Genomic DNA, 16,541 nt, shown 5'->3' with positions numbered 1-16,541 from the left:
AAATTTACTTCATTTATTTATTATTATTTATAAACGTATAGCTGTTAATAAAATCTATTTCCATTTCGGCTGCCGAATAGCCTATTTTCAATATAGGTTCAAAAATTATTTTTCTTTTTATGAATAAAGTTAATTCTTTATCAGCGTATGGAAATTTATCAAGCGCTTTTGAAACTCGACAAGAACTACACAAAAATTTACAACCTTGTGAATTTATCTTATTTAAATATTGAAAACAAAACTAATACTAAATTTCACAAGTTTTCAAACTACTCTTCCAACCATTGATAAAAAATTGTATTACCCCTGGAGTAAATCAATGATAAAGCTCAACCCCTAAAATTGTTCAACCCTCGTACGAATTACCAATAGAAACAAAGGGAGAGACAGAGAGTCTGGAAAGTAGTCTGTAGTAACTCTCTGGGTGTAATGCATGTACAGAGGAGTTATGTGAGGGTAGGTCGAAGTCGAACTCGGCAACTCGCGGAAGTACCAACGCGGGGGTGATATAATCTGTCATATGGGGTCGAGGAAGGCGCCGTGTCGGTTCTTTTGAGCCAACACGGACGCCTTTAAGTCGCATCGATAGCTCCACTTTCAATAGACATTTCAAAAATAGTCTTTTTTTTATATCTTGTGTCAATAAACATCCAACTATTTATTTATAGTTTAATCATCTTTATTAAAATTTGCGCTGAAACAGAATAACAAAATTAGTTAAAGTGAAGTGAATGACAGTTTGACCTGGAGTCTCCGTATAAATGGGTCAATTCAACTTAGCAACCGTACACGTAATTTTCGCTTGGAATCATTTCCAATTTTTATAAATATTCTTTTTAAAGTTTAATTTTTTTATTTCTTCTTTTACGCACAGATATTTATGAATTTTTATAAATTAGCAATATTCAACCCAGATATTTTAATCGATTATTTTTTGACTTGCACCACTTAAACAATCGATTAAAGCTCGTCTGCCAAGATTTTAAAGATTAAAAAATAGTTTAATAAATTAGTCATTTTTAATTATTTTGTTATTGATTTAAGCTATTTTTAACAGAAATTAAATTAGAACTAACAAAAACTGGTGTTTTAAACAGTGTTTTTCTGTCAACAATAGGAACAAATTATAAATAAATAGGGAGATAACATTATAATAAATATGGCGACGTGTAAAGCACCGGAAATGACATACACGTGTGAGATTTGTGGCCTCGAGGGGTTTAACGATGAAGAAATGCGATCTCACATGGTCCTATATCATCTTCAGGGTGCTGCCAGTTGTCCTTTTTGCGACCTGGGTGAAATATCTCCTGCTGAGATGCTTGTACACGTTAATAGTGCGCATTTGGATTATTTGACTCCCAGGTAATTGTTAACAAACATTTATATTTTTATTTTTATTTTAATTACTGCAGAAAATTATAACTTGTCTTAAAAAACTGACTTTTTTTTTTAAAAGGAATCATAACAATATCATGCAGTTTGTTAAAATTTTAGAGATCAAATTGTTCAATAATGTTTTTTTTTTTAATTTTACTAATGTTTAATGATTATAATAGCAATAATAACGATAATTGCATCGATTTTAATTTAAAAAGGCCATTCGGCAGCCGAAATTAAAGTAGATTTCATGGTGAATAATAAAAATACTACTAGGGTTGCATACAAAAAAAAAATAAATTTCTGTTTGATTAAACAACAAAGACGTCAAAACGAACGCAAAAGTAAAATTTCATTAAATCTGTCTGAGATAGCAGCTGATTTTTGGCCTAGACTGATAATGAGGTACACAAATTAAAGCTTATTTAATAAGCTTTCAGATGCCATTTATAGAATTTTGATAAGATATCGCGTTCAATTGTAATTGCACGAAAATACGGTGAAAGTGAAAATTTTTGCGATTTTTGAAAATTTTTGAATTGCTATTATTCCTAAACTATTTAATTTGGAGAAATAAATAAGTACACAAATTGAAGCTTATTAAATAAACTTTCAAATGCAATTTGCAGAAATCCGATAGGATGTCGCGTTCCATTGTTATTGCACGGAAATAAGGTAAAAGTGAAAATTTTTTGCGATTTTTGAAAATTTTTGAATTGCTCTCATTTCTAAACTAATCGATAGATTTGGCTCATCTTAGAACTTAACCTCGGAAATCGTCCTAAAAATAAGTATGTTACGTTTTAGTGAGATCCGTATAGAATTACGGAAGTTAGAGAAGAGACAATGCCGATTATATCGTTTATATATATATATATATATATATATATATATATATATATATATATATATATATATATATATATATATATATATATATATATATATATAAATACATACATGTATAAACTTTTGAATTTAAGTGAATTTAAGTGCACCATGTGCATTTTCTGAATCCGCTTGACAAGCTGAGTCGAAATATAGCAAAATTTTTCAAAAGTTCCGTCATGAGGACCAATGCAATAGTTAGATTTCTATGAAATCTACTAAAAAAAAATAAAGCTAGCGAATTTTTGTACTTTGATTAGAAAAAAAATTGAAATGGTTTGATGTATATACTTTTTATTTAGAGTTTTATCTTCTTAATTTAAGTAGAAAAATTTTTAAACTAAGAAATTTGTCTTATTTTAAGAATTTTTGATCTTGATTAACGAATCTTCTTTCTTAGTTTTAGTTCAAGAATTTTCCTTTTGATTCAAGTTAATTTTTTTTTTTTTAGTGTATGAATTTTATCTTTTTTCGTATTAATTATTTTCCCTTAAGATTTAACTTTATAAATTTACACTGAGTTAAATTTATTTATACTCATTTATTAGCTTGTCATTTCCTGATAAATTTATAAATTTTAATTCAATGTTATAAGCCCAAGCAATATGTGGCAGTTAGATGTCAAATTAACTCTAAATAAATTATTTTCAATGAAAAAAACTTTGAAATTTTTTAACAATAAATCTTTTAAGTCTTAATTTATTTCTCAGTTTTACATCAAGGAAGAAATATTCCTTATTCAGAAAAATATTTATAAAAAAGTGAAATAAATAAATATTTTTTTTAAGCAGAATAGTTTCTTCAAAAATTCTTGTTTTGAGAAATCTTCCCTAGCATTGCAGGTAAATTTCCTCTAAACAAATAAAATTTTTCAAAGAAATGCTCTGGCATGCAATAAATCATTTATAAATCTATTTATTAGCAGAGCGCTTTTTGTTTTTAATTTTTTTAAGTTTTTATTTACTGTACAAATGCAACAAAAATAGCACGGTGTCTCTTAATGAGTGCAAATAGAGAAACAAATGGATTATTAGAAAAAATATTTTTTAGTTTGAAAAAAAATGTTATCCTTCTAAATTATATTCGTTAAATATTTCGTACGTAATTTTATCTTAAAATTTATGTAATTATTGAAGTACACTTAAACTTATATAATTTTTTTGATAATTACAATTTTAACATTTTAAAAAATCGTATGCCTAAGAATTAAAGATTTTAATTTTTAATTTAAAAAAAAAAATTTTGCGCAAATAAATTTTTATAAAATTAACTCGTTATTTTGTGAATAAATTTAATTTTTTATAAAACTTTTGAAAATTTTTAAAAATTACATAATTATTATTTTAGCGAGAGTTAATTTTATGAAAATAAATTTAGTAGATATTTAATAATTTTTAGAATTTTTTTTTTTAATAAATTATGGCAAAAAAAATTAGAAAAAAAAATTGACATGTAGAAATTTAAAAAAATAAAAAATACAATTTTTTAAAAGTAGTTTTTTTGAACAAATTTGTTTGTTAAAAAAATTAAAAAATTCTTTAGTGGCTGCTAACTTTAATAATGTCATGTTAATTTTTTATAAAAATTTTTGGATTGATAATTTTTAACTTATGAAAAAAAAAAAAATTACTCAACAAAATTTAGAAATTGAACTTTTCAAATTTTGGCGCGGAAAAAAAAACATATCTTAGTTCTTCTGACAGCTGTGCGTTTGGCACAATTTTTTTTGTAAAAAAAAACGTTACACATTAACCTAAAATCCCCAAGCCTAACATTCAATATGTACTCACAAATTGTGCGTTCTAATTATTAAAATTTTTATTTATCAACAGACAATAAAATAAATTAATGTACAAAAAAAATTTTTAATAACTCTTATAAAAGTGATAATTTCTTTTAAATTTGTAAATTTTTATCCGGGTATAAAAAAAATAAATAAAATCAATAATGACGATAAAAAATCAAATCGGATGCAGTAAAAAGCGTAAACGGTAATTGAAAAATAATTTAAATAAATGATAATTCTGACAAGTGTGAAAAATTAACGATGATAATATATATTGTGTTCTTACCAAATATTAGGATTTAAGATAAAAAATAATAAATCACAGTGACAGTAAATAAAAAAAATAGATATGAATTATTTAGCACTCCGTTACGTAATTGGATTAATTAATTAATTATTCAAATGTGTTCTTGTTTTAGCACTCCGGAGAATGACATGATGGCGTTTATTGACGATGATTCCCTAATGGATGACTCGATAAAAGAAGAAGAGTCACAAGATTTATCGTCCTCCTCATCTTCGCTGTTTACTCGCCCGCATATGCTTAACGGTTGGAGCGAGTCGTCTGCAAGGAATGGAGAATCTTCGAGTTGTAATTATAAATCATCCTCATCGAATGATTCTCCTAAAAATCATTCGTCAACGTCTAATGTCAATAATATTAATAATAATAATACTCCAGCTAGTAGCATTAATGGTAACTTTATTTTATAATTATTTTAAAATTTTCAGGCATCTGATCATTTTTTTTAAATTTAAATTTAAACTAAAAAAGTTATTGTAAAAAATTTTATAACCAATTTTTTTTTTGATAATTTATTTGATCAAAAATTTATTTTATAATGATTCTGAAATTATCAAACATCTGATCATTTTTTTTAATTTAAATTGAAACTAAAAAAATTATTGTCAAAAATTTCATTGACAATTTTTTTTTTTTTTTTGATAATTTATTTGTCCAAAAAAAATAATCAAACTTCTGATGATTGTAGTATTATTATTTTTCAACTAAATATTCAATACTGAAGACAAAAATATTGACAAATATGTATGACACTGAAGTTGACAGAGCCATTAGAAATTTTTTTATAATTTTATAGCAATGAAATTATTATGAAAAAAATTTAATTAAAAAATTCCATATGTGAAAATTAAAAAAAACTAACAACCTGCAGTCACTATGTGACTGCCAAGAATTGCGCACTATAATAAATAAAATTTTTGGTAATTATATATTGACTTTTGTTAAACAGTACTGTACTTTCTTAACTATGGACATTTATAAAGATATAAGCTCATCTTAATGTTACAATTATCAAGAGCTTTCATTTGAGTACCCACATGCATTTTAATATATTTTTCATATATACATATATATATATAATTTATATAAATATATGAAAAATTGATGTGGGTACTCAAATGAAAGCTCTCGATGAATGTAATATCCGGGTGAGCTTATATCTTTAAAAATGTCAATAGTTCACAAGATATCTGTTAAATTGCACTGTACTTTCTTAATTATTGACGTTTTTTAAGATATAAACTCATCCCGATGTTACACTCATCAAGAGCTTTCATTTGAGTACCCACATGTATTTTGATATATTTTTCATATATACATATATATAATATATATAAATATATGAAAAATTGATGTGGGTACTCAAATGAAAACTCTTGATGAGTGTAATGTCGGGGTGAGCTTATTTCTTTGAAAATCTCAATAGTTCACAAGATACAAGGTCATTTTTTTATAATGTAGCTAGAGCTAGAGTATTTTCAAATGCAGCCTAAATACCTATCATTATAAATTAACTATTGATGAGAATGATATAAAACTTTGAAAAGGCACAAATTCAAGTCAAGACTTTTTCAATTACGCTAAATTTCACTAAAAAAACGGATTTTATCATATGACTATCCTGGAGACAAATTTTTTCTTACTCTCTTAATAATATAGATTATTAGTGAAAATTTTTTAAAGCATTTTTTTTAGTGTAATTGATTTGTTATAAAAATTGAAAAAATTGACATTTGTCAGCTCACTTCAATATCATCAAAGATGTTTATAATTCCAAATTTTTTAACACTATAGCTATTGATTTTTTTTTCCCCTAACACTTCAAAAAAAAAAAAATATTAAATACACAAACAGTTTAATTAAATACAGACTTTTCAAACAACTTACAATTGCTCATTTCTTAAAAAAAAAAAAAAAAAAAAATTGCCAGATGTTAATTAAAGTATTATTAAAATTCATAACACTAAAAATATCAAAGGTATCTATTAAAAATTTTTTAAAGCTTGACAAAAAAAAGTTCATTCATAAGAATTAAAAAAAAAATCTAATTTTTACAAATATAAATAATGCTGTGAAGCGGGAAAGAATAGGAGTTACGGTAATTATTACGTGAAGCGTTCCACAATCACGTAACAGGATATTGGTAGGAAAGGATTGAGAAAGGAATGTGGAGAGGATCATATTAATGTGAGTTTATAGAATATGCGAGAAAAAATTATTAGATAGCTCGGACTGGGATTTGAACCCAGAACCTTCCTAAGACATGTCGGCTACTCTACCATAAGAATTTAAAAAATATAAATCTAATTTTTTTTTAATATTTAATACTAAAAGTAACTTATTTTTTAAGTCTAAAAAATAATATTGATTGAAAATTATTTAAAGTAAGAATTTTAATTAATAATTATTAATTAGTTTTTTTTTTTTCAATATTCTTAATACCAATTAATGTCTTCAGTATTACAGATATATTTTTATGAAACTAAAAAATTTTTTTAATTACTGCAGGTGAACACTCAGCAGGACACGGTTCACCACTTCGTACGAGCTTAAATTTACAATTACGTTCATACGCGACGCCAAAGCCCCGTGTTCAGGAGTGTCCGATGTGTCCATTTAGTTCCGACAATCCCTCAAAACTAGAAGAGCATATTAACCGACAGCACTTTGATCTCACTTCACCATCATTTCCTCCAGAGTCACCGCCTACTCGTGATGGCTCATACAATTGTCCTCTGTGTGTAACATCGTTTCCCAACCCATCAGACCTTGAATTGCATGTCAACATAGAGCACAAAGATATTCTCAGGTAATGTTTAATAACAGTTAAAAAAATGTTTTTATTTAGTAACATTTTAATATACAGACATGTATTTAAATTAAATATCGAGTCTACGAAAAAAAAATTTATTTTAAACGTTTAAAATCTATTTTTTAAATTTAATAATTTTTGTACACATATGATTGAAAATTCAGTTTTTTATTATTATTTTTAACAACATAATATTCTAAAAATCACAAGACGAAAACACGTTAAAATAAAAAAGCAGGATTTTATTATAAAAATAAATAAATAAATCAAATTCCAGATTAATCTAACAAAATTATTGATAAAATTAGAAAATTTTTGTAATCTTTTGAAACTAATTTTATTAGCAGATATAATAGAAAAAAAATATCATCATAAAAATTTATTTATAAAAAATTGTTTTATTTTTAGAATTGAATATTTGTTCATGATTTTTTATTTAAGAAAAATCATAATAATAATAATAATAATAATATTAATTAGCAATCTTGCAGTCACTATGTGACTACCATGACTTGAAAACTATAAATAAATAAAATTTTGCTATATTAAATAATGAATTTTGTTAAATTGCACTGTATTTTCTTAAATATTGACTTTTTTAAAGATATAAGCTCATCCTGATGTTACACTTATCAAGAGCTTTCATTTGAGTATCCACATGCATTTTTGATATATTTTTCATATATACATACCTATAATATATATAATCATATGAAAAATTGATGTGGGTACTCAAATGAAAGGTCTCGATGAGTGTAATGTCAGGATGAGCTTATATCTTTGAAAATACCATCAGTAGACAAAGTACAATTCCATTTCTTAATTAATGACATTTTTTAAGATATAAACTTATTTCGATGTTACATTCATCGAGACCTTTCATTTAAGTATTCACATGGCATTTTTTATATATTTTATATATATGGTATTTGTGAAATATATAAATATATAAAATATATGAAAAATTGATGTGGTTACTCAAATGAAAGGTCTCGATGAGTAACATCGGGATAATCTTATATCTTTAAAAATGTCAATAGTTCTCAAGATACAAGGTCATTTCTTAATTATGTACCTAGAGATAGAGAACTTTCGAATGCAGCCTAAATACTTATCACCATAAATTGACTATTGGTGAGAATGATATAAAATCTTAAAAAGGCACAAATTCAAATCAAGATCTTTGCAATGACACTAAATTTCACTAAAAAAACCGATTTTATCATATGACTATCCTGGAAACAAAATTTTTCTTATTCTCTTAACAATATAGATTATAATATTAATATATTTCCCATGAAGTAATTACAAGCACGATAAACATTAGTTAAAAAAAAAAAAAATTTATATTTTTTTCAATCCATTACTAGTAATAAAAAAAGCTTTAAATTAATAATAAAAAAAATTTCAGTCCAGCAAAAGGTACGACATCAACCCCAGAGGTGTCATCAAACGAGCCACCAGCATGTCCAGTGTGTCTGAGCACGTCTTTCCGCACAAACGAAGAGCTAACCGTCCACATAGAAGAGCACTTTGCAAAGAAAAGCAGCACACCCTCGCCGATAGACGTCGCAGACAGTTCTCTGACATCAAGCGACCGGATGCTGGCCCGGGACATGGAACGCCGGGAGAAGGAGGTTAGAAAACTGCGAGAGCAAAGGGAATTTGAGATGCTCCGAGCTCAGTACGGAATGGACAATCAGGGGAACTTCCGGGAGCAAAGTGTAACAAACATGCAGCGCGCGGTCTACGCTGGAGAGATGACTGTTGCTGATTACTACGAGCGGCAGATAGAGCTGAAAGCTGCGGAGAACAACGGGATTGATGACGGGAGTTCGTGCACCCGCGGACTGGTTTCGCGCGTACGAGCAGTCTCCCAAGCTTGCCACAACGTTATCAACACCTGGATGTGTTCAACAGTGGACCACTATGCCTCTACCTACGGAGACAAGGGCTGGGGCTGCGGGTACAGAAATACCCAGATGCTGATTTCTTCCCTGCTGCAGCACACTGGCTTCAACGAGCTGGTGTACCGCGCCTGGAGCTCAGTAGCCGCCGGTTCTACGGCAAATCCTATGCGCAGCTCCATGCCCTCGATATCGAGGCTCCAGAGGATGATTGAGTGGGCCTGGTCGCTCGGCTTCGACGTTCAAGGTGCTGAGCAGCTTGGAGGAAAGCTCGTCAACACCAGAAAGTGGATCGGAGCCACTGAAGTCGTCACGTTGCTGTCCAGTCTCAGGATACGCTGCCAGCTCGTGGACTTTCATCGGCCAACTTCTCCTGATGGAAGCCACCCGGAGATGTTCCAGTGGGTTCTTCAGTACTTTCAGAGGAATGACGAGTTCAAGCCACCGCTATATCTTCAGCACCAGGGACACAGCAGGACTATCATGGGGGTTGAACAATTGAGAGATGGCTCTATTACTATGCTCGTCCTGGATCCTAGTCACACTCCCGTCCAGATGGGACAGTTTAATAGCACGAGCAGTGCGCCTGGTGCTATGCGGTTGATCAGGAAGTCTACCGCTGCCATGAAGGCTAGACAGTATCAGATTGTTGCTGTCGTTGGAACTATGGAAAATGAATCTCGCTATCAGGTATTTTTTTTTCTTAATGTGAGGGAAAATTTAATTTTTTTAATGTTACTGTGGAATTATTTTTTTAGGTAAATTTCTTTAGAAATCTATCTATTGTAGCTGGTTTCATGGCGTAATTTTAAGAAAATTTTGTCATGTTTCATTTAAGGTAGTACTACCGGTTTTAGAATTGACGTTCAGAATTTAATGAAATTTGGCATATTGGTACTTTATAATATCATAATTAAGCAGTAAAATTTTTGGAAGCCTGGCAAGTCCTGAAAAAAAGATAATAATATTTACATATTTTTGCCTTAACCATTGATCCTTATGGAAAATCAAAAACTATTTTATTTCACAAAACTGGACGTCCAGATTCTTATAAAAATTAAGACAACGAGAGAAAATAACATCTAGAACATATTTAATAACAATCAGCCGAAAAATGGCATTGGCTCAAAAGTTTATATATCTATTTATGTATATATGTTGTAACGCGCATTGTCGGCAGGATTGCGTCCACAGTTCTCAACCGATCTTTATGAAATTTTGTGGGCTTATTTTGTGAATCAATAGTGAAATCAAGTTCGAAGATGAGCAAAATCGGCCGGTTAGTTTACGAGTTATGGGTGTTCGAAAATTTTTTTTATTTTTTTGAAAACTTTGAATTTTGTATATGTATTTTATGAAAATAATTTTTCAGTTGTAAAAGATAGATGAAATCTGTTAAGTTTATCTTAAACTTCATTTAATTAACTTAAATTTAAGCTATTATCCGTCTAGTTTTGATGATTTTTTTAATTAATTCAGTGATTTTGAAAATTTGAAAAAATTTTTCAATAAACGTATTTCGGCCCTTTTTCTATAAATAATTTTTAAGCCGTAAAAGTTGGCTTAAATCTACTAAATTTATTTTAAAGTTCACATGATTATTTTCAATTTGAGTTATTATTCATCGACTTTTGATATTTTTTTAAATTTATTTCGTAATTAGGAAAATTAAAAAGAAATAAAGAATAAATTAACTTTTAGCTTTTATCATCAAATGACTTTCATCTGTTATAAATCCCTATTTTTTAGGTAGATGTCTTTGAATATCTATTTATTGCAGTCGGCCTCATATCGTTATTTGCAAAAATATAATAAAAGATAAATTTTAGGACATTATTGCCTATTAATAAACGCGTTTTTTTAAATATGCAGACAAGAAATCTACTTATCCATGTCAGGTGTGGCCGAATGGTGTCTTTTTTATATTTTTTTTAATTGAAAAAATTGATTTGACAAGAAATGAAAAGTTTTTTCACTAAAAAAAAAAAAAAGAACTTTGAATTAAACAAACTTTTTAGTTGGAATAGAATTAATATAAATTAAAAAAAATTTCTAGATTCAACGATTATTATTTATACAGTTAAGAGATTATAGACAATTTTGCAATGGGCATTTTTTTTTAAAAGCGATTTTTTTAGTGAAATTTGGTATCGTAAAAAAAGTCTAGATATAAATTTGTGGTTTTTTAAAATTTTGTATAATGTTTTTGTGATTTTTAATTTTTTATTTTATGTTTTTGAAATAGTTTAAAATAATAAGTTGGTTTTATAATATATTTTTTTAAATTAATTCTCGGCAGTAACATGGTCACTCTAAATTGCTAATTATAATAATTTTATTATTACTATTATAAAATTTCTATTATTAAATAAAAAATTATCTCAATTATAATTCGACAGTAACTTTAAGAAAAAAAGTTTTTCAATTTTTAAATAATTTTTTAAATTTCAACTCGTAATTTTAAATAATTTTTTTTTTTTTCATTTCAGATGAGTAAAGTACTGAGAACAACACGAATCCCCCAAGATAGGTGAGAATTAGCAGAAATTATCAAAATAATTACTATTATGATAATTATTTTTACTGGAAGGATTTATAAATTTCAATTTTTTATTGTAAGAACGCATTCGTTAATTGATCAATTAATCTAGACCATTGATTAATTAACAAATAATGCTATCACTTCTGTCCATTTATATAAAAAAGCTACTGCTCAATGTTATAATTTTTTAAATTCGTATTATAGGTTTTTATTATCATCACTGATGCTGGACTTCGTGAATTTTTTTTAACAAATTGACTCTTTTTTTTTAATTTTATTTTTATTTCTTCTGATTCTTTATCAACTTTTTATCATTAGGAATCAATTGACAGTCAGTATTTTATGGTTAATTAAGTAATAGTAACTGGTAAATAATAAAAATAAATATTAGTCAATAATTATGTCAATCCAGTGTTTGTCACTAATTTTAGTCTCAGGTTTACAAAAATTTAAATGCTGATATTTCAATGCATAATAAATCGTGTCTCTAATATTAAACAATTAGTATTGAGTTGATGAATTTATAAATAATTTTTGTTAGTTTAATTTAAGATAATTCTGTGAATTAATTGTCAAAAAATGAGAGCAAAAAAAAACGCGGATGTGTGCCTTTAGATTTTAAAAATATTTAACAAATTTATGTTAACAAATTTTGAGATAAATAATTGTGAACTTATTAAAAATCATTGTTTTATTATATTGAATAAATTAAAAATAAATAAATTTTTTTAATATTACCGACACGATAAATTACACTTATTTGGATTTTAATTACTAATTAATTACAATAAGTTTAATAAATAATTAAGTAATAACTAACTAATTTAATCAATTAAAAAAAATAGACAAGTGCACGTTACCTCACGAAAAAAAAAAAAAAAAAAAATCACGAATTATCTGACAGTTAAAAAAAATAAATGTAAAATTATACTTTCATACTAACAATTAATAATAAATAAATTAAAGAGTATATTTAATAACAAAATAAAGTTTAAAAATAAAAATAAAAACATTAAATCACAATTGACCTTTATAGTCTGTAAGACCACGTAAATTTGCTGTGAAAATCATAATTAATCAATAAATAAATAAGTTTAAAAAAATATATATATAAATTATCACTAATAAATTATTTATCTAACTAAAGCTTCTTTATCTCATCACAGTTCATCAATTTATTTAATAAATAAAATTATATTGAATAGACTGTTGAAAATTGAATTTAAAATTATCGATTAAATTTAGTAATTATTAATATTGATTAATTATTAATTTTATTTATTGTACGTCTGTGATGATACTGGACAAAAAAACGTGATGAATGTTAAGTTTTTCTATTTACATTAAATGTTAAATTAGACAAAAAAAATTGCAATCGCTTCATAGAAGCACTTATTTATAATTATATTAGTTTATTAATTAAGTATAATTTATTTTATGTAATTGACTTAACTTAAAAAAATAAATCATTGTCATCAATAAAAATTTATGCTTTGTTAGACGATTGTGATTATTTATTTTGTTGTATATTACAAGTTAACTTTATTTTAGTTACTTATTTATTAGGAGATAAATTAACAGCATCTTCACATCTGGAGTATTTGTAAGCAAAACATTTTTGAAGTTAATTTAATTAACAAATTTGATCACTTAGTGTTCTTATAAATTAAAATATTTCTAGTTGGTAACATAAATTTAATTTAGAGGTTTTTTAATTAAACTAAGTACTCCATTATTTATTAATTAGGTGGTAAATTACTATTTACATTAATTTATATATTAAATCCATAGTAACGCATACAAGCCTTGTGTGCTTCTATTAAATGTCCACATTCGGATTCACCTTTTTCGATTATACTGAAAAAAATAAAAAAAGAGATTATTGAGTAATATTAATAATAAATATTAATTTAATTAAATTATATTTTCAAAAAAGTATTATTATTTTTATTATTTATTAACTACTGAAAATAGCAGAAGAAATATAACAAAAAATACAAGTATAATTTTAAATAATTATTAATTAACATTTCATTTATAAAAAAAATATTATGAAAGTAAAATTAGACAAAATAACTTTTTAAAAATTTTACAATAATTTACAAGACAAAAATTTTATGAAACATTTTGAAGAACTTATATTTGGAATAATTAAACAATTTTTAAGTTTATTTTTACAATCATCACATAAACAATTCTTAAAACCTACTACTACTTTTATATTGAAGAAAATTTCGTTAATTGATAAGTTTGTATTAATGAAGTTGACTTCAAGTCGTCATTTAATTGCTGGATTTTTTGTCGTTAAAATTTCTAAGCTAATTAAATATTCAGAAAACGGAAAATAAAAAAAATAATTTATGCAAGCAGAGGTTTCTTGAAATTTTTTAAAAAATTTGTTTTCACAATCTTTTAATTATTTTTTAAATAAAAAAGTTTCAGACGTCTGCAATTTTCGGTATAAAATTTTTATATATCTTTGCGATTAATTACAAAAAAATGGAAAGTAACAGATGAAAATTTTTTAGTTGTTTATTAAACAAACTACTATTATAAAATAATGAAAATTAATTTAGGAGATATTTAACAATTTAATGAATTTTTGTGACAAATGGCATAAAAAAAATTGACCGAAATTTTAAAAAATTAAAAATGCAATTTTTTAAAATTATTTTTTGGAACAAATATGTTTGTTAGATAAAATTAAAAAATAATCAGATGACTGCTTATTTTAATGACACTAAATTTAGCGGACAATTAAAAATTTTTGATTTTTTGAATCAATAAAAATTATAAATATAAAAATATTTTTTAAAAATTGGATGCAGAATTTTTCAAATTTTCTACATGTCAAATTTTTTCTATAAAAAAATTTCCGATGTCAGCTAATTTAATTTTCATCTAATTTTAATGTTATTATCAAATATTTAAAAAAAGTTTTTACAAGATCTCGAAATTCTTCTTATTTGCGAACTATCACAATATTTCTTTACATTAATCGTTTTTTAAATAAAAAATCATCAGATTTATGTCATTTTTAGTAATTGTTGCATCATGTTACAGGTTAGATTACTTTTTTAATTTTTAATCTAGGAAATAAAATAAAACTGTTATGAACGGTAATTAAATCTGTATAATATAAAAGGTAGAAAATTAGTAATTAAAAAAAAAAAAAATTAATAAATTATTATAATAAAAAACAACTTACCATTTATCACGGATTTGTTTTGTCTCCGGACAGGCACAGCAAGGTTTTAATTTCTTGTCATCTTTAGGTTTATCACTAACTTCTGTCACATTAACTTCAGTTTTCGCAGCAGAATTACCCATTTTTTTTATTAATTGTTATTTGGAGCTTTTAATAATATATATAATAAAATTCAGTGATTCCTTGAATGCACTTGAATGCGTGAACTTGGAGGTTAAATAACTATAACTCGATATATCGAATGGAGTTAGAGCGCGCAGTTCAAAAAAAGTCCGTCTAGGGTTTAAAGTTGTAACTATTTTTGAATATTTTAATGGCCGAACTAATTCTTTGGATAAAAATGGAAGCGTGTGGTGAGAGTGATAAGTGACACTGATGTTGAATTATACTCTATTATTTTTAAATTTTGATATAAAAATATTCTAAATTTAGTTACAAAGAAATGAAAATTAATTTAGCAGTTATTTGATAATTTTTTTAACAAATAAATTATGGCAAAAACAAAATTATAAAAAAAATTGACACGTAGAAATTTTAATAAATTGAAAATTTAATTTTTTGAAAATAATTTTTTGGAAGAAATTTGTTTGTTAAAGAAAATTAAAAAATTGTTAAGTGACAGCTAAATTTAATGTCATAAAAAAATGTGATACTCAAATTAAACTTAAAATAAAATTAGCAGACATCCGACAATTGTTTTTTATAAAAAATTCATCACAAAAAAAAAGAGTTCCACTTTTAGAAAATTTAAAAAACTATCAATTTTTTTTAATTCTAATTCAATTAATGAAAAAAAATAAAAATAACTTTTTAAAGTCTTCTAATTTTAATATTATGAAATTAAGATATTTTTCAATTTTTTAGATTTTTAAACAACTAAATAGTTTTCAAAAAATTTGAATAAAAAAATTTCACATCTAGAAATTAATAAAAAATCACAAATGTAAATTTTTTTAAAATATAAAATGAAAGACCCAGTTATTGACACTGGCCTAGTTATTGACACATGTAATTTCATTTTAATTAAAAAAAACAAATTAACTCTGAGAAATTAATAAATATAATTTTTGAATCATAAATATTAAGAAAATTGGTTTTTTGAGAACATTTAATTTTTTTAATTAGAATAAAATTGCAAGTGTCAAACAACTGGGCTAGTGTCAATAACTGGGTCTTTTACCTTATATTTTTTTAATTAATTTTTAATAGATATCTACCAGTTGTTATTACATCAGCTGAGACTCTAGATGATTTCCGTCATAAATGTTATTTGTATTTGTTAGAATTATAAAAGAGTCAGTATGATTTACTTGATTGTAAACCTGATTTTGATTTTGAATGCGAAGAAAATGTCTGTGATTACTTGCTACTTTTGCACTAATATTACTTTGTTTATAATTTTATTATTATTGTTATTATTATTATATCAGTTTCTTACTACTTATGTATTTTCAACAATTTTGTAATTATTTGGATTTGTGGTCAAAAGGAGAATTATCTCCATGATTAGTAAATAAATAAATAAATAAATAAATAAATAAAAGATTGTGAGATATCTGGTGATTTCAGTATCATAAAACAATATAAAAATTAATTTAGCAGATAAGGTAAAAGACCCCATTAATGGCACCTTTAACCCCTATTAGTGACACTTTTTCTTTCAATGAAAAAATGTTCTACTTGGAATAAAAATTAAAAATTTTTTTGATCTAAA

The 16,541-nt window shown here is 25.5% G+C and overlaps 2 protein-coding genes across 4 annotated transcripts; one reads left to right on the top strand and one right to left on the bottom strand.

The window, feature by feature from the left end:
- The first annotated feature begins 437 nt into the window (after positions 1-437).
- On the top strand, positions 438-12,216 carry LOC123268666 (zinc finger-containing ubiquitin peptidase 1-like). 3 transcript variants are annotated; one of them, XM_044733964.1, is made up of 7 exons: positions 438-456; positions 669-791; positions 1,118-1,365; positions 4,474-4,751; positions 6,867-7,167; positions 8,582-9,767; positions 11,567-12,216. In XM_044733964.1, the coding sequence occupies exons 3-7, from the start codon at positions 1,160-1,162 to the stop codon at positions 11,609-11,611; spliced, it is 2,016 nt and encodes a 671-aa protein (XP_044589899.1). In that variant the 5' UTR covers positions 438-456; positions 669-791; positions 1,118-1,159; the 3' UTR covers positions 11,612-12,216. The 3 variants fall into 3 exon arrangements, with proteins under 3 accessions (XP_044589899.1, XP_044589900.1, XP_044589901.1); XM_044733965.1 differs by lacking the exon at positions 438-456 and having other exon boundaries at positions 468-791; positions 1,098-1,365; XM_044733966.1 differs by lacking the exons at positions 438-456; positions 669-791; positions 1,118-1,365 and adding an exon at positions 4,206-4,259.
- An 895-nt stretch (positions 12,217-13,111) lies between these two features.
- Positions 13,112-15,109, bottom strand: LOC123268719 (cytochrome c oxidase copper chaperone). The gene is made up of 2 exons (XM_044734048.1): positions 14,828-15,109; positions 13,112-13,476 (listed from the first exon to the last, which is right to left on the bottom strand). The coding sequence occupies exons 1-2, from the start codon at positions 14,947-14,949 to the stop codon at positions 13,392-13,394; spliced, it is 207 nt and encodes a 68-aa protein (XP_044589983.1). The 5' UTR covers positions 14,950-15,109; the 3' UTR covers positions 13,112-13,391.
- Between the last annotated feature and the right edge of the window lie 1,432 nt (positions 15,110-16,541).

This window comes from Cotesia glomerata, linkage group LG7 (genome assembly GCF_020080835.1).
Source record: "Cotesia glomerata isolate CgM1 linkage group LG7, MPM_Cglom_v2.3, whole genome shotgun sequence".
NCBI classification, from domain to species: domain Eukaryota; kingdom Metazoa; phylum Arthropoda; class Insecta; order Hymenoptera; family Braconidae; genus Cotesia; species Cotesia glomerata.
Note: the sequence above shows the minus strand (reverse complement) of the source record. Positions and strands in the feature narration are given on the sequence as shown.